This window comes from Lytechinus variegatus, chromosome 3 (assembly GCF_018143015.1).
Source record: "Lytechinus variegatus isolate NC3 chromosome 3, Lvar_3.0, whole genome shotgun sequence".
Taxonomy (NCBI): domain Eukaryota; kingdom Metazoa; phylum Echinodermata; class Echinoidea; order Temnopleuroida; family Toxopneustidae; genus Lytechinus; species Lytechinus variegatus.
Genome location: NC_054742.1, coordinates 55,553,998 through 55,580,722, shown reverse-complemented (window position 1 = coordinate 55,580,722; position 26,725 = coordinate 55,553,998). Strand labels below are relative to the sequence as shown.

General features: G+C 37.0%; 1 protein-coding gene across 1 annotated transcript in view; it reads left to right on the top strand.

The window, feature by feature from the left end:
* Nucleotides 1-848: 848 nt before the first annotated feature.
* The window catches only part of LOC121411418 (carnitine O-palmitoyltransferase 1, liver isoform-like), a 37,633-nt gene continuing 11,756 nt past the window's right edge, over nt 849-26,725 (top strand). Inside the window, exons 1-11 of the mRNA XM_041604146.1 lie at nt 849-1,209; nt 1,806-1,960; nt 18,681-18,803; nt 19,834-20,045; nt 20,267-20,352; nt 21,220-21,324; nt 22,359-22,490; nt 22,859-22,907; nt 23,769-23,898; nt 25,489-25,631; nt 26,524-26,723. Coding sequence (XP_041460080.1) covers nt 1,076-1,209; nt 1,806-1,960; nt 18,681-18,803; nt 19,834-20,045; nt 20,267-20,352; nt 21,220-21,324; nt 22,359-22,490; nt 22,859-22,907; nt 23,769-23,898; nt 25,489-25,631; nt 26,524-26,723 — 1,469 coding nt within the window. The 5' untranslated portion in view covers nt 849-1,075. The remainder of the gene's footprint in view (nt 1,210-1,805; nt 1,961-18,680; nt 18,804-19,833; nt 20,046-20,266; nt 20,353-21,219; nt 21,325-22,358; nt 22,491-22,858; nt 22,908-23,768; nt 23,899-25,488; nt 25,632-26,523; nt 26,724-26,725) is intronic.

The window sequence follows — 26,725 nt, the reverse complement described above, 5'->3', positions numbered from 1 at the left end:
GGATCTCATCATGTCAACATCTTTTAGAACAGATGATGAGATGACAAGATCCCGGATCTCATCATGTCAACATCTTTTAGAAGAGATGTTGAGATGACAAGATCCCGGATCTCATCATGTTGACATCTTGTAGAAAAGATGATGAGATGATGAGATGATCTTGTCATCTCAACATCTCTTCTTAAGATGTTGACATGATGAGATCCAGGATCTTGTCATCTCATCATCTCTTCTACAAGATGTCAACATGATGAGATCCAGGATCTTGTCATCTCATCATCTCTTCTACAAGATGTCAACATGATGAGATCCGGGATCTTGTCATCTCATCATCTCTTCCAAAAGATGTCAACATGATGAGATCCAGGATCTTGTCATCTCATCATCTCTTCTAAAAGATGTCAACATGATGAGATCCGGGATCTTGTCATCTCAACATCTCTTCTAAAAGATGTTGACATGATGAGATCCGGGATCTTGTCATCTCATCATCTCTTCTAAAAGATGTCGACATGATGAGATCCAGGATCTCGTCATCTTATCTTTTGCTATCGAGATGTCGACTTCCCGAGATAATTATCTCAACATCTCGGTGGCACTTTTAAGCTTCCATATTTATCTCATGAAATTATGGAAATAAAGCTCCGACAAAATTTACTTGGCAACGCCAACGATCGACGATGCTCGGCAACCACACCCACACCCCCGCCCCAGAACTGCCACACAGCCCCTTTAAGCCATGTGTATATATACCGCTTACATCCGCTCGATACGGTATGTGTGTGTATTGCCTATTGGTGTATTCAGTCGGCTAGGCTGCTTTCACCGGGATCGGGAAGCCGTACGAAGTTGCAGTGCACCGAATTTCTTCCAGTTCCAATCTTAGCTGGCAGCAGGATCAGGAATAAATAATTCGCAATTCACAGTGCAGCTGGCCTGAGTGTGCTTGTGACTTGTGTCCACTTTGTTATGGTAAAAGCCTGTTTTGAAATTTTATCTGAACGTTGGCCGGATAAACGTCAAACTTGGAATTCATTTTACTGCATTCTGCTGTCGTTCTCTCGCGTTGAACAACATGGCTGAAGCGAGGAGTGCCGCTGATGAAACGGAGCCGAAGGTGGATTATTTCTCCAGCACGAAAGAGAATACCTGGGAAAGTAGATTCGAGAAATACAAGCGGAAATCTGTCAGAAATCTCTACAGAACTCGGTGCGTACTATTGTTCTTTAAAAAAGGGAATATAGACTAGACCTAGATCTAGTGCCCATGTGGATGTATTGTCAATGAGAGTAGTAGAGGACTAGGTATTTTGCCTTTTTGCTGATGAAGTTCTATTCTTTACACATGACCACTTCCTTATTTCCTGAATCTTATTCTATCTAGCATTTTGAAATATTACTATTAGTTTTTTTTTACCGATGATTGTGATGCAAAGTATAAAGTGATGTTTTTGTGATGGAGAGATGATGATGACTAATGATGATGATGAAGAATGAGACTAATCATGATCATGATGTCTTAATGATCCTTTTGATAATTTTCAAAATTGATGCTGACTAAATTTTCACAGTAGATCTAGATGTACATGATTATTATAGTTGTGACTGTGAGATTGATGGTTACTAGTATATTAACTTTTGTAGTGAATGTTGTCGATACTTGTGTAGACTAGCAATTTATTTTGCTGATTATGGTTCCAATTTAATTCACTGTAATCCGCATTTTCATTCATCTATCATCACATTTCAAGATGTTGAAATTAAAATTTCAATTTTAATACCACTCCTTTCCCTATTTCTGTAAAGGAATCTGATCATGAATGGCTTATGGCCCACATCTCCCTGGAACCTCTGTATTGCCATAATAGCCCTCTCTCTCATCATGGCGATCGATGTCTCGTTTCTCCAACCTATTCATGATGCCTTGTGGAGGGTAGCGAGATCTCTCACCATATGCGAAGGTAATACTGCCGCTGTGTGATATCACATTTTTAAAAAAATAATGTAGATCCAAACCGAATTACATTGGGCCCAGCTTAAGCTTACAGGGTGCCGTTTCATAAAGCTGTTTAGAAATTAAGAGTGACTTTAGAAATTGCTGGTGAACCTTTCTTACATGCTATAATCACCAATGAACATTAAATGGTGACTGCAATTTACCTTAAGAAAGCATTACTAGTCGTCGTTTAAGTCACTCTTAACTTACAGTTCATGAAACGACCCCCATGTATCCAACAAGAACAATTGATGATAATAGTTCTTAAATTAAAATTTTAATGAACAATTTCATTGAACGGTGCTCTAGAGTCTGGATATATGTTCACATCTTTGTTCATGTATAGTAATGTAGAATTCAGACTGGTGACAAACGGTGCAATAAAGCTCAGTTTTGAGGCTCATAAATTTGAGTTTTTCTATTCAAATCAATCCTGTGGTAAGCAGTGAAAATGCATTAAACTTGTTGGCAATTCCCCAAAATTATGTATGTCTGACCCCCTGTGGGACCTTCATGAATTTTTCTTTCTGTCTCTGATTTCTTGTTCTTTTGACAGCCTGTAATGTTCTCAGAGGACCATGACTTGCTCAGTTTAAGACTTAAAGGGGAAGTTCACCCTGAAGAAAACTTTGTTGTAAAAATAGCAGAAAAAATAGTAAAAAAATATTGGTGAAGGTTTGAGGAAAATCTGTTAAAGTGTAAAAGAAAGTTATTAGAGTTCAAAGTTTTGGATTTGTGACGTCATAAACGAGCAGCTGCCTCATGTGTTATGTAATATAAAATGTATGAATTTCAAATTTTGTATGGTTCCTGATGACTTAGTTTTGTTTTCTTTTCGTGATCGGATGTGAAATGATTTGTCTATTGATATACAAAAGGTACAGTGAAAACTATTGTCAATTTTCTGAGAAAATGGCATTTTATTGTTTTTTTACCATTCGCTATGTAGGAATGCTGCTCGCATATGACGTCACAAATCAAATAATTGAAATTCTAATAACTTTTTAATTATTTGATGAATTTTTCTCAAACCTTCGGCAATATTTTTTATTATTTTTTCTGCTATTTTTACAATAATTTTTTTGTCAGACTGAACTTCCTCTTTAAGAAAAATGGGGGTCAGATGTACAAAAAGGTTGATCATTCTATGGAACTGCCCTTGTGTATATTTTACTTATTCTTATGATGATGTATTTGCTTCTGATTTGGTTTTTAAATCTTGATTTTTTTAAGAGAAAATAAAGTTACATGAAAGATGAATGTCCATATTTTATTATTCGAAATAGACATGAAATGAAATACTCCCAAAATCTGCTTTACCGCTTTGCAGCGCCAGATTGACGAGGCTCCATCTCTAATCATTGAATGCCAAACAGTGTAGCAGGAACTCCCATTTTTTTATGTCTTTTGGTCTGACGCGGCCGGGGTTGGAACTCCTGATCTCCCGATTGGGAGACGGACGCTTTACCAACTGAGCCAACACACTGGTTGTCCTTATTACCTGATCTTCTTTGCATATTTCAATCCAACTACATACATGCACACCATTCTTGATGGGCTTGATGCTAGATGACATCCCACATTGTCATAAAAACTATTGAAGCATTGCACTAGGCATTATGCCTAAGCCATTAACATGGCTGTGGGAACCTCATCAACCATGACTAATATTGAATAACACCACTGAAATGTGTACTTTCGTCGCACAGTACACAAGTAGTCTCAAGTTTAAAGAGAAATGCCAGTAGTTGCCGTAAACACTGATTTCATGAGAAAGTCTGTAAACCAGGCTTAATTGTCAGTATATCATCGAGGATCTTGATCTGGTACAGTTACATAAACTAAACTTTGTGAAATCTTGAAATCTACGCTGAAAAATGTTCACACTGAAGATAACCTACACAGAAAGGCACACGTGGGACAGTGTATTATTATTGCTGGAATAAAGACCCGACAGAAGTGACCGAATCCGCGCTTATTTTGCTTATTTCTCATTAATTACACAATTTCTTCCAAAATCCTTTGGCACATATTTTTTATTCATACAAACAGACACTTGGGTGGTCATTATATTAGATTCTGAAAAAAGTCAGTTTGAGATCGTTACCAATACTGGAATTTATCTTGAAGTAGAGACCAATATGTGCGTATTATGAGTCTTCAGGGGGTTGCCACACCTGAATGTTTAAACCAGGATTATATGCCTTAGTATAGAGACTACACGTATGGCATGCTGTTTTCTTAATCCCACTTCTTGATATAAAGAGTTGCCTTTTATTTTATTAAACAGATGATTCTTCATATAAAATAAATTAAAATTGTGATATTTTGTGTAATTAACAAAATGCAAATCTCGATGTCTAGCATGGAATGCTTTATGTAGTAAGAAATTAGAGTAAAGGAGAAAGTGGTTGGCCATACATGTATGTGCAGTAGGCCAACATGTATGTTGGCACATGGTCACTGAAACGCCCAGATTTCTTTGAGGCTAAGTCTACCGGACACCTAACAACAAGTCGATTAGAATGAGGATGCCGTTTAGAGAAAATTCAAACAAGACACTGAGAATTTCATCAAATTTGATGCAAGAATGACTATTTTGCATCATTTTACCAAACAATTAAGTTCTGCACAATACAGAAAGTGTTCAAATGAGTGAATTAAAAGATGTCACCTGACATTTGCTCACTTTTTTCATTTCATTTATTTATTTCCATTTCTGGTAAAAAAACATTCAAATACAATCAAATATTTACAAAAAGAAAACATATGAATATACATGTAAATACCAAGAATATGGGGGAGCCAGCAGAGGCCATTGGCCTTTCAAAGGCTGGGCTCCAAAGCCATATTGAAATATACATAATAAAGAGAGAGAAAGGGGGGTACAGGTACATTTATGTCTGAATTGTGATGGGTAAATTATATATCACTTAAGATTCCTTCATGAGATGCATTTTATACTTTCGTTTAAATGAGGCAATAGATGGAGACATTTTTATATTAGCAGGTATTGCATTCCAAGTAATTACTCCAGAATATTTTACAGATTTACGTGAAGTTTGATATTTCAACAGAGGAATATACATGTTATTAGCATGTCTTGTATTAAGTGTATGGACATCCTTTGTCATTTTAAACATATATAAAAAATATGGGGAAGCAAGTTTTTATTATACATGTACATAAATGATCCAACTTGCAGTTCATGTATTTGAAATATAGTTAGCATATTAAATTTTCTAAAAAGAGGTCCAGATGGAGTTCTCGGGTGAGAGTTTGTAATTGCACGTAGTGCTCTTTTTTGTAAAACATACAATTTATTTAGAATAATTTTAGCACAATGCCCCCAAGCAACAATACAGTAAGACAGATGGGGAAGGATAATAGCATTATATGATATCAATCAATATTTTCAGAAGAACAAAGTGTCTTATTTTGTATAATATACCAATTGCATACGAGATCTTTCGCAGGATGATATTAATATGTGGAGTCCAAGTAAGATTTTCATCAATTGTCACTCCAAGAAATGTGTTTGATACCTGTTGTATATTAGAATTATTGATTGCAACATCGCAGATTTGTTCAGAGAGTTTTTTATTTTTTGGTTTGAATATCAAATAATTAGTTTTTTGAGAATTAACCAGTAATTTATTAGCCAAACACCACATCTCCAATTTTGGTAGTTCCAAAGTAATTACATGTATATATTTCATGGGCATTTTTACCAGATACAAAAAGTTTTTTTTTTTTTCATTTTATGAAACCCAAAGTATATCCACTTTTTCTGATTTGAATGAAAAATATGGTTTTCTTCCTCTCTGAACATACATGTACATGTCTTAGTATTTAGTAAACTCGTCATCATCATCATTTAGTATTTTAGTTTATTGTGAATCAGTTAAGAGTTAACATGTACAATGTATTTCTCTTCAAACCTATTGAACATTACGTAAGGAAACACTTGTATATGATTGACAACCCTTTTGCACATGATAGGTGGGATGCAAAACAAGAGAGGTGAGCATGTCCAGATTTTGCAGAGTTTTCAACTGTTGATCTTACGCTGAAACAAATAGTTTGATGATGGTTTGTTTATGTTTAGTTGGTTACATGTATTTCTTGGTCTCGATTTTTTCTCTTTTTTTTTTTTGGGGGGGCATTATATTCCTTTGTGTAGCTTTAGTACGAGCCAACTGGATGTGGAAACATTTTTAGAAATAGACTTTATAATCAAATATTTGCTTGATCCATATTGTTTGTAATTATACTGAGTCAACTGAAGTGTAAAAATATTTGAAATTCTTTCATTTATGATAAATATCATTCAGTAAATTTCTCATGGCACAAAGTCACAAACATGCACTAGTGTGGTTCAGTGGGTACTACAAGTATACACACATGTAGATCCATTATGTTGTACACACTAGATACTTTCAAACCTGCATAATTTAAAAAAACAAACCTGATAATTGTTGAAAGTGTCATCACACCCACTAAAATCAGAAAACATGAATATGAGCCAGCAAAAAATAATTTTGTATTCTTTTCCTGTGTATGGAGGATACATGTTTGTGAATTCTTCTTATTTCTCACCTCGTGTTCTTACAATGATTTTCATTTTTTTTTGTGGGGGGGCACAGCTATCTCAATGACACAACATTGTCATTGAGTATGAAAAAAATGTAAAACCAAAGGTCACTGTCATGTTTGCTCAACACTTGATGCAAACATGATTTTAGATATGGGGTGTTTATGAAATGCCAAAACCAGGCAACACACAACCCAATGAACCTATCTTGCATATTTTCAAACCTGTTTTCAGAAAACTAGTCCCCCAAAATGAAAATTTATTGCATCTAATGAATTACATGTACATGTAGGCCTCAATGATAAGTAAATAATAAAAATACAGTTTAAATCATACTATTATAATTAAAGTGCGTTTTTGTTATTGTTTTTCCAAGTGCAACAATGAGTGAAAATACTTAGCTTGAGAATCATTAGTGCAGGTTATTTGGTCAAGCCTATTGAGGCCTATCAATTAAGGAGGTTTTCTTATCATATTTGCAGTGAAGATCTGTACCTAGTACAAATCCTTTTTATAAAGAGCTTTATCAGCAATAGTTTACATATCATGACCAAGCCCTAGTGCATGCATTAATTAATTCATTCGTCCATTCATCTATTCATCCATCAACCCACCGTCTATCCATCCACTCATTGATAGATTCATTTCTCTATCCATTAATTCATCCATCAAACATTCATTCATCCATCCATCAAATTTTCATTCATTCATTCATCCACCAATCCATCACCCATCTATATCTATCTATCCATCTACTCATCCATCAATCATTGATCCATCCATCAATTCCTCTATCAATCATTCATACATACATTTATTCATTCATTCAATTCATTCATTCATTCATTCATTTGTTTTTGTTTGTTCATCCATCCATCCATTCATCCATTCATTCATTCATTGAATTGAATTGATTTCTGTTAAAAACAAATGCAATAAAACATTACATGTGAAATTGACAAATGAAAACAGGAGGATGGCCCTACTCATCAGCATAATCATGGCGCTGCTGGTCTACTGAGGGGTCTACTTCTTGCCTTATCCATCCATCAATCCAATCCACCCACATCACACATCTTGCCATTCCCACATAGTCTTCATGTAAATAGAGTGACTTAAAGGTAAATGCTAGTTTTGGTAACGATATCAAAATGAGTTCGTACAGAATCCAATGAAATGACCACTAAAGTGTCTGTTTGTATAAGTAAAACGCATGTGCCAAAGGATTCTGGAAGAAATTGTGTAATTGCTGAGAAATCAGCAAATAAGCACGGGATTCGGGTAGGGCGTCGGGCCCGACGCCCTGAGCAATAATTATACATTGTCCCACGTGCGCTTATCTGTGTTGGGGATTTTCGGTGTGAACATTTTTCAGCGTAGATTTCAAGATTTCACAAAGTCCAGTTAATGTAACTGTACCAGATCTAGATCCTCGATGATATACTTGCAATTAAGCCTTGTTTTACAGACTTTCTCATGAAATCAGTGTTAACTGCAACTACTGGAATTTCTCTTTAAAGTCCATTCATACATTTTTTACTACAGTGTTTACACTCTGTCTCCTTGATAATGAAAAAGATAACTGATGATTAAACAAAGTGAAGTGTGCATTTTTATCTTAATATAACTAACCTTGTTTGATCATAGACAGTTTAATCGAGGAAGTTATAAAGGTGACCTTGTACTATCTGCTCATTTACAAATTTGTGGCAACTGGCTAGTGTTATTTTTATTTTTTATGATGCCTAAATGAGCAAATGTATGCGTGGTTAATATGGTGATAATCCTCTCCCTGGCCCGAATTCACAAAGTATTTTTTTTAATTTGTGGTTTGAACTTTGAAACCATGGCAGGGCTCAAATTAACAGTTCAAAGGGCAAGGCCATTTTTGTCGCACCTGCACAGCAGAGTGAGACTATAGGCGCCGCTTTTCCGACGGTTGCGGCGTCAACATCAAATCTTAACCGAAGGTTAAGCTTTTGAAATGACAGCATAACTTAGAAAGTATATGGACCTAGTTCATGAAAATTGGCCAAAAAGTTAATCAAGTATTACTGAACATCCTGCCTGAGTTACATGTCACATGACCAAGGTCAAAGGTCATTTAGGGTCAATGAACTTAGACCATGTTGGGGGAATCAACATCAAAATCTTAACCTAAGATTAAGTTTTTAAAATGACAGCATAACTTAGAAAATATATGGACCTAGTTCATGAAACTTGGCCATAAGGTTAATCAAGTATTACTGAACATCCTGCCTGAGTTTCATGTCACATGACGAAGGTCAAAGGTCATTTAGGGTCAATGAACTTTGGCCGAATTGGCGGTATCTGTTGAATTACCATCATAACTTTGAAAGTTTATGGATCTGATTCATGAAACTTGGACATAACAGTAATCAAGTATCACTGAACATCCTGCATGAGTTTTATGTCACATGACCAAGGTCAAAGTTCATTTAGGCCTTTAGGGTCAATGAACTTTTGCCGAATCGGGGGTATCTGATGAATTACCATCATTACTTTAAAAGTTTATGGATCTGATTCATGAAACTTGGACATAACAGTAATCAAGTATCACTGAACATCCTGTGCAAGTTTCAGGTCACATGACCAAGGTCAAAGGTAGGGTTGCAAAATTCCCGGGAATTTTCGAGGTGGAAACTTTCCATGGGAATAAACGGGAATTTATTGGGAATTTTGGGAATTTTCGGCAATTTTGGGGAATTTTCAAGAAGTGTTGGGAATTTTCAAGAAATGTTGGGAATTTTCAAAAAGTAGCAATTTTCTGATATTCATATACAGGAATTGAAAGGATTGCCCTGGCAGATGATGCTTGATTGTGCTTTGTCAGTAAGTTTCAAGTAAAGCATAAAGATAAGATGATTAGACAAAGCAGAATTTCAATGAATTTCATGTAAAAGTTGATTTACTATATTACTGGTTGAATGGTATGTACGATGGCAGTACACGTACACTGCACATGCTAATACACAAATGATATATACATATACATTGTTCATGGATTGATACCTCTTTGATATTCTGATCTTTTTGCAGATGAGAAACATTATCAATGATAATTCTGCATAGTAGAAGTTATAACTTGGTGCTGTGTGCAGCATTAATTTGATGAGTATAAAAACGTTTTTTTGGTTAGAGCTTACAAATTAACCCTCTAATAGAAATAAAAATTTTGTTCATTATTTTCAAAATACTAGATCAAATTAAATGAAACTGATATGAGATTGTCATTTAATATCACAAAAGATATGAAAATGATAACAAGTTTCTCAATCTCAATCAAGGTCAAAGGTCATTTGAGGTCAACAAGCTTTAATATTGTATTTTTATTTCTCCCTTGGTGAAAAATTATTCATCTTGATTGTTTTCAGTCAGCCATTATAATATTGTTATTTCTTGCCCACCCCCTCCATTTTTTCAGAGGTGGAGGGTGGCATCAGAAATAAAGCAGTAATTTTACATTTTTCGTTCCTGGACCTGATTTTTTCCCCCATTTTAAGACTCAAGCCAGTGCCATAGCTGCTGGTGGGATTAGTCTGCTGTGCAAACCTAGTCTGCAGACACAGACCATGATTGAAACTTTGATCAAAAAGTGGGTCTCCATGCAAAGACTAGCTCATAAAATCTTGCTGTTTCCTGAGCGAGAGGGCCGTCAGTTCACAAGGCATGAGTAGGCTGCACATTCAGACCCTTTACTCGAGTGAAGGCTTTACACAGCAGACTAAGTGCAAACCCTTTACTCGAGGAAAATGGTCAGAATATGCAGCCTAAGGTTTCTGCCAATGACTTGTGTACAGAAGGTCCTTTTGTTTAACAGAAAGTTGTATTTGTGCTAGTCTTGTGTGAAGTCCCACATGTGGATCAAAGTTTCAATAAGGGTCTGTGCATGCAGACTGCATGTAGGGGGCAATGTTATTTAATGGCAGGTTCTCACTTAAAAGACATTTACATTTAAAGAAAAATGAAAAAAAAGTGTAATGCAATGGGGTTTTTTTCATGTTGAATTGAAAAGCTTCATTTTGTACATAATGCTCTATCATGTTACTGGATTCATATACATGTACATGTAATGTATTTATGTACAGTTTGATGAATATTTTATACCCTGGGCAATTTAAAGAATGAAGAACAGTATAAATACAAATGGAAAGTATGATATTTGAGGATATCTATTTATGATTGTTTATTTAAAAACATAATTTATCACTTTTTGTGAAAAAATGAAAATTCCCGAAAATTCCCAAAATTCCCGGCAGCTGAAAATTCCCGAAACTTTCCATGGAAATTTTCCAAAATTTCCGGAAAGTTTCCAGCCCTTTGCAACCCTAGTCAAAGGCGAATGAACTTTGGCCAAATTGTTATTTTTGTTGTTGTTGAATTACCATCATATCTCTGTTAGTGTATTGGTCTAGTTCATAAAACATGGACATAAGAGTAACCAAGTATCACTGAACATCTTGTGCGAGTTATAGTAGTTTTCAAAGTCAGCACTGCTGCTATATTGAGTCATGTGATGCAGGTGAGATGGCCAGAGGCATTCCACTTGTTTACTACAGTGTTTGCACTCTGTGTCCTTGATAATGAAAAAGATAACTGATAATTAATCAAAATGAAGTGTGCATTTTTATCTAATATAACTAATCCTTGTTTGATCATAGTCAGTTTAATCAAGGAAGTTGTAAAGGTGACCTTGTACTATCTGCTCATTTACAAATACATGTGGTTTGTGGCAACTGACTAGTGTTATTTTTATTTTTTATATTGCCTAAATGAGTAAATGTATGCATGGTTAATATGGTGATAATCCTCAGAATTCACTAAAGGGCCGTCTGCACCATCCCGAGTTTTCAAATTAGCGCGCTATTTCTGATCCGGCAAATTATCCCGATCTGAAAAATCTCGAGATTGTTTGTAATGCAGATGCAATTATCGCGCTAGTTCGTAGGATTAACCTCGAGATTGCAATCCCAAGTCAACTCGGGTTTATTTGCAAAATAGCGCGCTATTTACGAATTATCGCGCTAATTCGTAGGTGCAGACGCACTCGGGTTTGGACTCGGGTTAATTTATTCATGACCTTCAGTCCATAATGCAATTCGCGTTCCATTTCCGCCTTGGTAAAAACATAAACAGCGATTATACCGAACGCATGCGAAAGTCAACTTTATCATAGCGTTCATCAATTCCCCAATCAGCAACGATGGTGTCAAGCCCCCCGTGAATGGATTTTGGGAGAGACCAGACCGATTGGGGAGGCGCTCATTATCGACGATGGTCATAGTCAGTAACAATACTGACAGCATTGTCTTATTCCTTCGCAAAATGTGAGCAAATAGCATTTCTTTCCTCCCCCCTCTCTCTCTCCCCCTCTGTCGTTGCCTCGAAGTCCGCCATCATATTAAACGAAGAATACTTCACTCGCTTATAATTATTGCGTGGCTGAGCTGAGAGGATTGTTGCATAACAACGGTCGAATTCGGCGAAAGAGTACATGTACTTGATTGCATATCGCGGGAAGTTATTCAAAAGCGCGGGCCGTTGAAACTCCAAGATCGAAAGTGCGCATGCTCGGAATATCGGCTTGTTGCCTCGCTCGAGCAAGAATCGCTCTTCGTGCGATGGTGGAGACGGGGTTTCTTGAATCGTTAAGAGGGCTGATCGGGCTAAAATCTCGAGATTGATCAAACTCGGGATGGTGCAGCACCGCCTAAAGGTTTTTTTTTTAGTTTGTGGTTTGAACTCTGAAACTTTGGCAGGGCTCAAATTAACAGTTCAAAGTGCAAGGCCATTTTTGTCTCACCTGCACAGCAGAGTGAGACTAGAGGCGCCACATTTCCGACGGTGGCAACATCAAGTTTTTGAAATGACAGCATAACTTACTAAGTATATGGACCTAGTTCATGAAACTTGGACATACATGTAAGGTTAATAAAGTATTTTTAAATATCCTGTTTGAGTTTCAGGTCACATGACCAAGGTCAAAGGTCATTTAGGGTCAATGATTCTAGACCATGTTGGGGGAATCAACATCAAAATCTTAACGTAAGCCTAGATTAAGTTTTTGAAATTTTGTCATAACTTCGAAAGAGTATGAACCTGGTTCGTGAAACTTGCCATAAGGGTAATCAAGTATTACTTAACATTTTGCAGTAGTTTCAAGTTACATGACCAAGGTCAAAGGTCATTTAGGGTCAATGAACTTTGACCAAGTTGGGGGTATTTTTTCATAGCCATCATAACTTTGAAAGTTAATGGATCTGATTTGTATAACTTGGACATATAAGAATAATCAAGTATCACTAAACATCCTGTGCGAGTTTCAGGTCACATGACCAAGGTCAAAGGTCATTTAAGCATAAGGTCAATGAACTCATGGCAAGTTGGGGTTTTTGTTGAATTACCATCATAACTTCGAAAGTTTATGGATCTGATTTAAAACTTGGACATAAGAGTAATCAACTATCACTGAACATCCTGTGCAAGTTTTAGCTCACATGACCAAGGTTAAAGGTCAATGAACTTTGGCCATGTTAGGGGGAATTGTTGAATAACCATCATAACTCTGAAAGTGTATGGATCGAGTTCATAAAACTTGGACATTAAAATAGTAAATCAAGTATCACTGAACATCTCATTCGAGTTTCAGGTCACATGACCAAAGTCAAAGGTCATTATGTCAATAAACTTTGGCCATTTTGAAGGTTATCATTGGATTGCTGTCATAACTTTCAAAGTTTATCGATATATAAAATGAGGATATAGGGGTAATCAAGAAGTATCACTGACAAGTCTTAGGTCACATGATCAAGGTCAAATGTCATTTATTGTCAATGAACATAGTATTGTATCATCATATGAATTGTGTTTTTTGTGATTATGTTATGTAGCAGTTTTCAAAGTCAGCAATGCTGCTACATGTATATTGAATCGCATGATGCAGGTGAGACTGCCAGAGGCGCTCCACTTTTTTTTAAAGGGCTCACTTAATTGTAAAGGGAAGATGGTGCTCACTTTAGGGACATCAAAGTCCATTTTAAAAAGGCAACAATAGTAAAATGTACTTTTTACATTGGACTTTAATAATGCTCTGGAAAACTACAGGGCACGAAGACCACAGGCGAAAAGGTCATCTAATTTTGGTCTTAATTCTACCAATATTTGGAGGGCATCAATGCCAATTCTGAGGGCATCAGAGGGCTTGGATTAATTTGAGCCCAGCTTGATATCAAGATTAAATAATTGAGATTTCATTCATATATAAAGTGTCCAAGAATGAAGGCATGCTTTTATCTATGGTCCTGGGCATCCCTCAAGATTGGCATTAGGAGTGCTGCATATGTTATTCACCATAGGCCCCCATGGAAATTTGGTAGGTTTGTGAATTAGTAGCAGAAATTCATTAGCCAAAATCACATTCATTTTGTAGCAAAAACTCTTTTTTTGGGGGGGGCTTGTCAAATTTAAACCAACACCGCCTATCAAAAAAATATTCCCAGGGCCCTGCTTTTATCTCAGTGAGTTACAGTAATTTCATACTTGTAACTGAGATTACAACATTAATGAGCCCAAAGGTTTGATTTTAGGAGTCCACTATTTATGTTTATAAATTTACATAAACTTTTGACTCATTAAACGCAGCGATGTAGTGACAGGCGTGAATTTGGCACCCTGTGGCAAAGGTGCACATTCATCGGTGGATACTTTCTCAGTATTTATGCTGAATAACATGTAATGTAAGCATAATTTGTGCACGAAATCTGCATAAACCATGTATGGTTTCAGTTCAAATCTCAGATTTAAAACCACCTTTGTGATTTCTGATATTTGTGTATTATTTTGAAGAAATGATGCTTTTCAGTTGACCATTTTCTCTCATTGATGTTCTACTTACATTGTAAATAATCATAAAAAAATATTGTGAACTTATCAATTTTTCATAGATCTTTCCCAGAAATAGAGGCCTAACCCTTTTAAAGTTCTATGCACATTGCAAATGCTTGTGTCTTTGATGATGGGGGGGGGGGGGCAGAAAAGAGTTATCCTTATATGGATTGAAGCACCCCAATGAAAGGAAATAGTTGTTAATCACTGACCTTCTTTCCTCTACAGCTTCTCCATTCTTACAGGTCTCACAGGCCTAATTCATTCCCCATAGACTCATGTGTTCAATTGGCACTTTAAAAAATTCATAAAAAATAAGGATGAAATTCGGGGGTCGAATGTTTACTACCAGTGGATAGGATTTATATCTGGCAATCCATATCTGACCAGAAAAGGGTCCCTCGACCGGCTCATTTTAGAAATAAAATAGCCCTAATCCTTCCGCCAGTCAAAATATAGTCCCAAATTGGTGATATTTCTTCCCAATTTGGGAAAAGGAAGTTCAGTAATTACCAAAAATAGAATCAGTGTTAGATGGACAATCATATGCATACACTTTGTCAATCAGCCATATCAAAATAAAAAAAATAGCAATGGGTTGGCTCGAATGAATATCTATGGCCTGCCACTATTGATTAGGCCCGTGAAACCTTCATTCCACAGTCTTTATTTGAATTTTTAATAAATTTTTTTTTGAGAGAAGGGATACCCTTTTCCATATTATCACCCTCAAAATGTTAAGACCAGAATTGTGTAGATGAGCCTGCAATGAAAATCACATTCTGAAACAATCTGCACTATTTCTACTATTTTTTTTTTATAGATTACACAAATAATGTCAGTATGCCTACAGAATTACTTGTATATAAGTATACATGTAGTATGATGGTTGATTCTATTTGAAAAAAACATAGTAGTTAAAGACACAAACCCCATTGGATTTTCACAGTATGCCTATTCATGTCCCATCCCCCCCCCCCCCCCCCCTCCTCAAATAGTGATATTGTTGGCCCAATATGTTTTTTTTTTTTCTTCCTTTACCAATTGAGGCCTTACACAATTGGTTTATTTTTTTAATTCCTCATTGAAATGTAGGTCTGTATGATGCATGTAAATTACATGAAGAAGATTGTACATGTACATTTACATTGCATAATTCAACTGTGCATTACATTACCCTGGGCTATACATACATGTAAGTAGTATGCTGAACATATACATTTGTATTCATCACTGAAATACGTAGGCCTATGAAATATTCTGAAAGCATTGTAGATACTCCTTGAAAAACTAAAAACATTTTTTGTTCCAGGCAACTGCCTTTTTTATAAATGTATGTCATTCTGTATTTTTTGTATGAATTAGGCATTAAACTGAAATTTGGAGCACTTAGGGCCATTTGGGGAAAAAAACGGAAAAGCGTGCTATGAATATTGGGTATGAGGATATACTGTACTCAACTACTCTTACCCTTGATGTAAATCTGTATGACTAAAGTGACCTACCGGTATTCATCCACTGCGCATGGGGTTTGGCAGAACAATAATAAGTGTGAACATGTTGACCTGGGACTGTTCCTTTCAATTTGGATGTCAGTCTTTGGTGTATCCAATGGTGTGTTTACACCCACTGATGGATAAAAAATATATCAGGTATTTTGCCAGTGTGAAAGTGTTCAATTTCCCTGATAGAAAGTACTTGTAAAGTCGTAGGCACTCCAATTTGATTGATAGTCAGTCTTTGGTGTAATCATGGTTGTATTGTACACCCACTGATGGATGAATCAAGTATTTTGCCAGTGTGAAAGGGTTCAGTGTCCCTGATAAAAAAAGCCTGTAAAGTCGTAGGCACTTTTTACATTGGAGCTATTTTTCACAGAGCAATATCGAGAGAACATTCGCTTTGCGAATGATTGAGCAGTTCCAAGAAACTTTTATCCAGTCGCTGAGATGAAGCAAATGCAGAATTAAAAAAAAAATCAAAGAACGTTTTGTCTTATTAAGCCAAATGTAGAATGAATGATCTTAGCCCTTCAGTGAAACCTGCTTTATACCTCAGTCACATTTGCTCTATGGTGGCCATAGGGCAAGTCAAAATTAGCCGTTTTAACATTTCTTGTAATAGCTACACATATAGGTGTTTTGAATGAAACTGAATTTTACAGCTGTTGAGACTCACCATATGGTCACCATCATAGAGCAAATGTGACTGAGGTATAGTTAGCAACCATAAGGAACATCTGTCTAGAAAGACCTCAAGTTTCAGGCGCGAATTGCTGAGTCAGACTTTTCATTAAAGAAGACAATTCCCCCCCCCCCAAAAAAAAAGACCACAATGTTTTTCATTCATGGGGGGGGGGGTGCGCAATGAAGGCATTATATGAGGTGTACCATTATGCATGTATTTTCAAAGTGAAACCTGTATAGAAAGACCACAGGTCACAGAGTTGTGCATACATGTTTCAATGGGGGGAAATTATTCAAGGAAAACCATACTTGGTACATGTAGATGATGGAGTGGGTTTGACTGTATAGTTTCGCTGCACAATGTGTCATTTAGAGCCTGAACAAGTTCTCATGATTTTATGAGGGTTTTTAATGTTAGGGCTGGTGTGAATAGACCCATTTCTACACCGGCCGGCATCCTCCCACCTCTTTGTGCCAGGAAAGGCAAGAACATATGACGGACATATGGAATGAAATTTTATCGATTCGTTCAGTTTGAGAGTTTCCACACAAGAGGAAATGGACATTTTCGCAACTACATAAAAAATACCTGCCTATAAGTCCTCATGTGTAACCACATAGTGAACCATGCCTCCTTCTACTCTATCTCTACCTTCATACAAATATCATCTGAAAATGACTTGAGCTTGTGCCTCTCTGGCATACATTTGTTGATGGATATCATTATATTGCTTTTGCTTTGTACACAAAAAAATTCTGAGATTAGTTGCTGGGCTATGCTATGCCGCACTCTAAATTTCACTGATTTAAAATAAATCTGCATTGGCGGTGAATAATGAGAAGCTGAACATTGGATTCATTTTTAATACTATTATCTTTAAATCTTAAAAGATTTAAATTCAAATCCACAAGGTTTAATTTCAAATCTGCAAGGTTTAAATCTAAATCCAATGGCTGGTTATTATTCATAGAATATAGTATAAAAATGTAGTCAATGTTCATATTTTCACAAACCTTATTTTATTTTTGGACTTTCGACCTGTCAGTCTTACGAGCATATACCGACATGCCTGCCTTCCCTGTATAAGTGCTGGTATTCATACAATATACCTAGAGCTATCAATTATAGCCAGATATGTGCACATTTACAGGTATATATGTAGGCCTATGTATATGATTATATGAAATAGCAAAGAGCTCATATCAATTTCATCTTTATAGTTGTCCACCTCAAGGGCAAAAATGTAGAAATAATCTGCAGGCTGATCTGATACCCTCATCTTGAAAGTTGATACAATAAAAAGAAGTTTTAAAATATCGTATGAGACCAAATAAATTTAGAGTGCTTCATCCGCATTATCAGGTCCCTTGGAGAGGACCTTAAGCCATTGGACCTTTGGTTACCTAACTTAAGGGCATTGAGACCTTCAAATCTGAACACAAGACCTATATTTTCCAGCAAATTTGTGATAATATGTGACATATTGGGAAGCCAGCACCTCTGATTTTTTGTTTACAGATAAACAGCGCTATAGAAATGCTGTTCATCGTCAACATCATCACTATCATCAACACTGTCATCGTTGTCATCATCAACATCATCATCCACCACCATCACCATCATCAGTATCATTTTTATTGTGATCATGATCATCATCATGATCATCATGATCATGATCACCATCATCAATCGGTTTTCTTTGAATCAAAATAACCACAAAACAATTTGCATAACCTCCCTCACCCCTTCTGGGCTATTCCACGGTTACTCACGTTAAATTTGGAGACACCTTGACTCATACTTGGAGCTGTAACTCCATTATTATTGATAGGAACTAAACATCTCCTTATCACAACAAAGTACACAGTCTGACTATCCTTTGTATAAAAACAAAACTTGGGAAATTCTATTATGCTCCTGGCAAATCTTTGGAATGTGTCGGTTACTCACGTTACATGATTTGGACCAACCTGTGGAATTGCCCTTCTTTTTAATATAGGTGTGCCAGAGTTCACCCAGGTGGCTATTGTCTCGACAACAGTGGGCGTGGTCTACTTCATCCTACTCATTCACTTTAGACGTCTTCTTATGAGGGCCTTGCTAACATACAGAAGATGGATGTGTAAGTACATGTATAACTTTCATGTTTATTGATGTTGAAATATTACATTGAATTCATTTTACATTATACGCGCACTCCAAATATTCATGGGCATCAGTGCAGAGGATTATCTTATGTGTTGGGGGGGACACAACAATAGATGTCCCTCTCCCATGAACAAAGGATATTCCTCCACACTGATGCCCATACCAACATTGTCACATACATCATTCACATGCACTATCAAAAATTCATGAAAATTGAATTCAGTTATGTATGTCAGTTGAAATTAAAATTGAATGTGAATGAGGAGTGTGAGAAATAGTTGGAAGTTATTGATGAATGAAAGATAAACCTTGGACTGCATTTCAGCAATTATTGCATAAACCATATAAACACAAAAGTATTGTCTTCAAAAATAAAATATGGTAAATTATAACAGTGCTTCATAAAATAGTCTTGAGAAATTCTGTCTAAAATGGAGAATATTATATTCTAATGATGGAGACATATGGATGTTAAGTTTTAATAGCATGAATGATATCAGTAAAATAGGAAGATGAGAATGATAATATGATCAGAATGATAAATATGATCGATTGTAAGCAATGTTGGCTATTGATTAAAGAAGATGGTGGTTGTGCGTGATATGATGATGATAGTGACGATGACGACGACGATGATGATGATGTTGATGATGATGATGATGATGATGATGATGATGATGATAATGATAATAATGATGATAATGATGATGATAACAATGATGATGTGATGATGGTGATGATGATGATGATGATGATAGTGATGATGGTTATGATGATGATGGTGATGATGATGATGATGATGATGATGAAGATGAAGATGGTGATGAGGATGGTGATGTTGGTGAAGATGTCCATGGTGATTGAAGGGAAGGATGAAGAGGTGGAGGAGAATCAATTACATGTAGATGACTTGATGATGATGATCATATTGAATATTATTTTAACATAATCATAGATTACCCCAATTTCCACTTAAACTATCATAAAATTTTCTTCATCCTCAGACGAGCCCCCACGTCAACTGAGCAACACCACCAAGGTGTGGGGACTCCTCCTCCGAATGATCTGCAGTCGCCACCCAACGACGTACAGCCAGCAAATGTGCCTCCCACGACAGCCCGTGCCGGCCCTGGAGACCACTATCGCCAAGTTCCTGGACTCTGTTGAACATTTGATGGATGAGAAGGAGTTCCAGGAACTGAGAGATCAAGCCAAGGTTTGCTCGAAATGATCTCATACTTGGAATTTATATCACATGACATATGGGAAATCTACTTTGTAATTATAGATAGATAACACATATTCATTTCAAATTTCACAGGTTCTGTTATCACTAAAGACAGGTTTTCATTATACAGGTGTCCAGTAATATAGGTTTGACTACATAATACTTTATTTACCTTCCTGAAAAAAGGTTTATTTATCTTCACTCAATAGGCCTTTGAAGCTGGTGATGGCCCCAAGATGCAGAAACTGCTCCAGCTGAAATCCTGGTGGGCCTCAAACTACGTCACAGATTGGTGGTATGTTTCCCTACCTCATGCAATGTCATGGGGAGTCTTAATCATGTTTTAACGATGTTACTTTTCAGGCAAAATCCTGAAGACATTCACAGTATAAACAAATATCTAAGGAAGTAAAAAAGAGCCTTTTCTAGATAGTTTCACACCTTCTGGGCCCCAATTCATACATGTAGACATACAACTGAAGGTAACTTTGCCAATGAACTACCATGATGATGGGGCTTGGGCAGCAATCCGCTTGGTAAACTTATTTCCGTGGTCCCACTTGGTTGAGAATGACATATGAAGCTTTTAGAAAAATCAGTTCGGAATCTGGTTAATTGTCAAGTCCTTTGACTTTGTGAGTTTCATATATATATTCCATTGTCTCTGTGTAAGAAGGCCCTTAGCAAAACATTTTTGCGCTCCAGAAACGCCATTCAGGAATGCCCTTACTGGAGCTGCTAAGGGTGTTCTTGCGTGCATGCAATGCAGGAAAGTGTGGTGTTAAGGGCATTCTCGCACTGATACAATGATTTCTTTCTTATGTCAGTGGTTCTCCAGTCTGTAGGAATTGCAATGATAACCAGCAGCATTGGTTGGGCATTGTTGGACCGGTCGCTACGACCCAGCCCCAATCCCTTTTAAAAAATGTTGCCTTTGACGGCATTTCATTAATTTAATATACATGTAGTTACCATTAGAGAGATGGAAGTCATTTGTAAATATTGTGGTTCTTGATAATTTATTTCAATACAAACTTAAATATTAAAGAAAAAACAATACATGCATGTTCATATCAAAGCTTGTCACTGACACTGTTGTGATGGTGAAATATTGAATTGTTCTGAAACTTTATTAATTGTGGTATTTGTCTTTATTTTTCAGGGAGAAGTATGTGTACCTGTCGAGTCGGGAAGCCATACCAATGTACTCCAACTACTATTGCCTGGATTTCTGTAACTACAAACCAACTTGTATACAAGCAGCAAGGTACATACGATAATTGAACAAAACATTTTAGATCAAATTCACAATGGTAGTTTTGAAATCGATGGGTTCCACAAACCATGGTTTATGCAGATTTCATCTTCAATTATATACATTCAGGTAGCATCCGATGATGAGTGTACAATTTGACATTCACTGAAATTCACTGTTTATGCAAATTAATCAATGGTGGACTCGTATTAATACAGTTCTCTTAGAAGGTAATCAATGCAAAATGTCTGCATTATGAGTTTGGGCCTTAGAATTTTACCAGTAATTTTTGCCAAAAGATGGCACTTCACAATTTTAGGGATTTTTAAAAGATTACTCTGAATAAGAGAGGGGAAAAAAAGTCATAATAGGTCATGACTATTGGTTACAAGTTTGAATTCGTTTTGCATTCTCTTTTTATACATAGAAATTCTCTTTCTCTATATCACCCTCTTTTTCTTTGTTTCTGTCTTTCTCTCCTGTCCATCCTTCTCCCCATGTTCAGAAGTAAAGGAAAAACAAAAACATGCCCTTCACTTTCTCTATTTTCAATCATTATTATGCCAATGTCAATCCTAGGTGTTTATCAAAGGTATTGTATTTTGGGGACCTATCTATCTATCTGTCTTTCTGTGAACTAAAAATAAAATAACCGAAACACCATCGGAGGGATCAAATTAAGAATCGTTCTCTGTGTTCATAAAGGACTGACAATGATCTTATAAAGTTTAGGGGTATGAGGGTCAAATTTGAATGGTCAAATGTCACAGAGGTCATTCAATACATTGAGAATCATGTGAAGTATCAACCCTAAACTTGGGTCATGAGTACGTTGCGGTAATCTGATTGGATCCATAGGTCAAGGATTTCAGTAGCTTATAACACTTGTCATTGAAAATCACTGATGCGAAATGCTCCCCGGGGATTTTCCCTGACTTTTATTATAAGCTACCATAATCCTTGCATCTGATTGGCTCGGAGCAAGTTTGTTTCTAGTGAAAATCACAGACAATTTGTTTCATAAAATGATCCCCTGTCCTCAACAGAGCCGCAATGGTCATCTACCGCGAGATGATTTTCAAGATGGAGTTGGAACGGGAGAAGCTCCAGCCCATCTGGGTACGGAACACCATCCCCATGTGTATGAGCCAGTACGAAAGATGCATGTCAACTACCAGGTAGGTTTACTTGGTCATCGTTTCTGTCGTATTCCACATTCCATTTGATACATTATGAATACACAGCTGGATAAGCATGACTGCTTTATATAAATTAGTGAATAAATATCAGGGTCCTATTTCAAATTAAGAGTTTTAATAACAAATGAACAATTATATTCAGTGAATTGTTATTTATTTCAATTGAATAATCATGAACCACATTCCAGAATATAATTTCATGTAGCATTATAGCTCTTTCAATGATTGAACTTATTTTAATTGGTATTCTAGATTTTCTAGTTTTTTTTCCCCCATAATGTATTTTTGCAGGAAGCTATCATATTTGTCTTACTATCATGATTGTTGTTTATTTCTATATTTTGCAGGATACCTGGTGAAGAATGTGATGAAATTGTTCACTATGATCTAGCAAAGGTATATTTATTTATTGTAAAAATCTATTTAATGGAATGCCTACAAAAAAATCTATCTTCATTTTTATACGGATTATTGAAATCATTCAAAATATTTTTTAAGATTTCAAGATTCGAAAATAGAATATTTATGATGTATATAAAAAAAATGATATAATGCATACTAAGTATCTTGGTATAGGATTGGTCAAAAGTCAATCACGTGATAAAGGGTAGTTTCGCCATCAATAATCATTTGCAGTGATGGAAATTTTGCATTCTGCTGATCACTTCAGTCCATTAGGGTTGTAGTGCATTATAACTTAGTCTGAGTATGCGCAAAATGAAGAGGTCATTGCCCATAGATTTTTTGTTTCCATCATTCTCTATCACATGCAGTGACAATTGGACAAGATCTAGATGCGCGCACACAGTGTGCTTACGCGCTAGCGGTAAAAGTTTGCGCAAAATGGAAGTGCATTGCCCCTCTATGTTGTAAGTGTAAAATTCCTCCTTTGTGAAGTCACAGTAATCTGGGAAGATTTAGATGCTTGCACACAGTTTAAATACGCGCTAGTGTAGCATTGTCTTGATGGATATTTATTTTGTTTTGCAAAGGAAATCTTGATTTTATAACTTCCTTCTTGAAAATAAATATTAGTTTTTCCGTTTTTAGAGGCACTTGATGCGCAATATAAAGTACATAATCACCTCTTGATTTCAGGTGACGAGGCAAACTATCATTTGCTATCACTTGCTATCTTTCCTCAGCTTTACTTTGGAAAGATGTGTACATCCAGCCTGCTTCGAAAGTGATAGTTTGCACGCCACCTTCACCAGCAGTGATTGTCTGCTTTAATGATTTTTCTATTTGTTTATACAGCATGTGGTGATCTTTAGGAAGGGTTTATACTACAAGCTTGACACCCATGATAGTAAAGGCAAAATGATTTCAGCTATGGCGATGCAAAAACAAATAGAATGGATCATGGAGGATGCAGACAAAAGAGAGGGTGAGAATTATCCATTCATCTAACCATCACTTCATCCACCCATCAATTTATCCCTCCATCCACATCTATCCATAACATCTTTTCATCCATGGACAGCAATTTCATGAAATTTTTGGTCCCTCTGTTGGGAGGGGGGCATATAGGTTGCTGATCAAAATCTGAAATGTAAATGTTGATCACTGCCCATTCATTCATTTATTTATCCATTATCATTACAATCTGCATTCCTACTAATTATTGATCATTCCATCAATTCAACTATTCAGCTTTTGAATTTTATCAATTTATCGATATTTCAAACAACCATCCACATATCCATCAGTCTATCCTTCCACCTTTTATCCATCAATCCACCCATCCATCTACCTTTCCACTCATCTATCCCTCTGGCTACCCATTTATCCATCCACCCATCCATCCATTCACATCTATCCACCCACCCATCCATCCATCCATCTGTCCATCCATCCATCCACCCATCCATCCTCCCATCTATCCACCCACCCATCCATCCTCCCATCCATCCACCCACCCATCCACCCATCCATCCTCCCATCCATCCACCCACCCATCCATCCATCCACCACCCACCCATCCACCCATCCATCCACCCATCCATCCACCCACCCATCCATCCATCCACCCACCCATCCACCCATCCATCCTCCCATCCATCCACCCACCCATCCATCCATCCATCCATCCATCCATCCATCCACCCATCCATCCATCCACCCATCCATCCACCCACCCATCCACCCATCCATCCACCCATCCATCCACCCACCCATCCATCCACCCATCCATCCTCCCATCCATCCACCCACCCATCCATCCACCCATCCATCCATCCATCCACCCACCCATCCATCCACCCATCCATCCACCCATCCATCCTCCCATCCATCCACCCACCCATCCATCCACCCATCCAACCTCCCATCCACCCACCCAACCTCCCATCCACCCACCCATCCATCCACCCACCCATCCATCCTCCCATCCATCCATCCTTCTATCCATCCATCCTTCTATCTATCCCTCTGTTTACCCATTTTTCCATTCACCCACCCATCTATCCATATCCATCTATCCCTCTGTCCACCAATTTATCCACCCATCCATCCACCACATATCTGTCCACCCACCCATCCATCAATCCACCCACTATCCATCAATCTATCCTTCCACCCACCAATCCATTCAACCATCCATCCATCCATCAACCCACCCATCCATCAAACTATCCTTCCACCCATCCATACATCCATCAATCTATCCTTCCACTGACCAATCCATTCATCCAACCACCCATCCGTCCGTCCATCCAATTGCATCCATCCTCCCATCCACCCACTCACCCACCCATCCATAAACTACCCTTCCATCCACCCACCCATCCATCACCCTGTCTGCCCATCAACCCATTTATCCGTTTGAAATGTGTTCGTCAATCGATCAGATAGATGCTTCATCAAAATATCTTTTTTTCAAGCGATGATCAACACTTCTAAAATTCATTTTAGTCTACATTGTGGAGTCTTCAAAAATGTATTAAAAATTACTTCCACCATTTTGGACCCCTTCCAGATTCGGAAGAGGCAAAGGCTGGGTATTACCTTGCTTCGTTGACGACAATGAAACGCAACGAATGGTATAAGATTCGCAGGCATTGGTTTGGATCAGGTGTCAATGCGCAGTCGTTGGAGATCATTGAGTCCTCTGTGTTTACGGTAAATATTTTGGTGCATTTTATATTTTTTACTGATTTCTAGTATATACAATTGATAGTCATCATTGAGGGCATGAGTGAGAATTACACGTACCAGGCACCTATACATGCCAGGAAAAAAGCCGAGGGCATTTAGACAGTTTTACCGGAAACAGGCATCTATAATTCTAATGCCTGTGCAAAATGATGTGTATTATGTTTTTTATATGGGTCCTTGTTATTATCTATAAAACTATAAAAATATCTATATAGTTGATAGTACCAGGCATTGGCAAATTTTCCTGTTTACCAGTAGCTAAAATAGATGAGTAGGCACATGATGTAAGTTTATTGTGTATTTTTTATTTTTGTTTATGTATTTTAAACATGTTATTATGTATACATTTATGTCAATTTTGTTACCTTCGGGAATAACCCTAATAGGCGTTTGGCTTTGTCAATTCCCACCACATGAATTCGAACTGAATATCGTCGCATGCACCACGAACCGTCCTCTCTGTGCACTTCGATGCGAAAGTTACTTTTGCAAAAAACGCATTTAAAGAAAAGTTTTTTTTTAAAACCAGCAATAAGTGCACCTACAAGGAGAGCAAATTATTAACCAGTGTCTTTGTTAAAAAGTTCAGGTTCCAAAGTTTCATCCCGTATCTTTATATTTTGTTGAAGTTAATTATTTACGCCACAGTGGGCAACATAACAGAGAGGACGGTTCGTGGAATAGATACAGTGCGCTTAACTTTCGCATCAAAGTGCGCAGAGGACGGTTCGTGGTGCGTGCGACGATGTTTATTTGTTGACATATTATATATCTGCATTTGAATTTCTACTAGCCTTTTTAATCAAATGTGGAATTTCATTATTATTATTAACATATCATATCCTCTCAAAATCAGTTGAGTCTCGAAACCGTATCCAAGCCTGATATGAGCAGCAGAGGTAAATACTCAATGAGTGGCGATGGAAGCTCCATTTGGTTTGACAAGTGTTTTCATTTGTTGATTTTTGCCGACGGCAAAGCCGGTGTCAACGTGGAGCATTCTTGGGGTGACGGCCTTGTCATGGGTCACATGTTTGAGTATGCCCTCATGGAAGAGT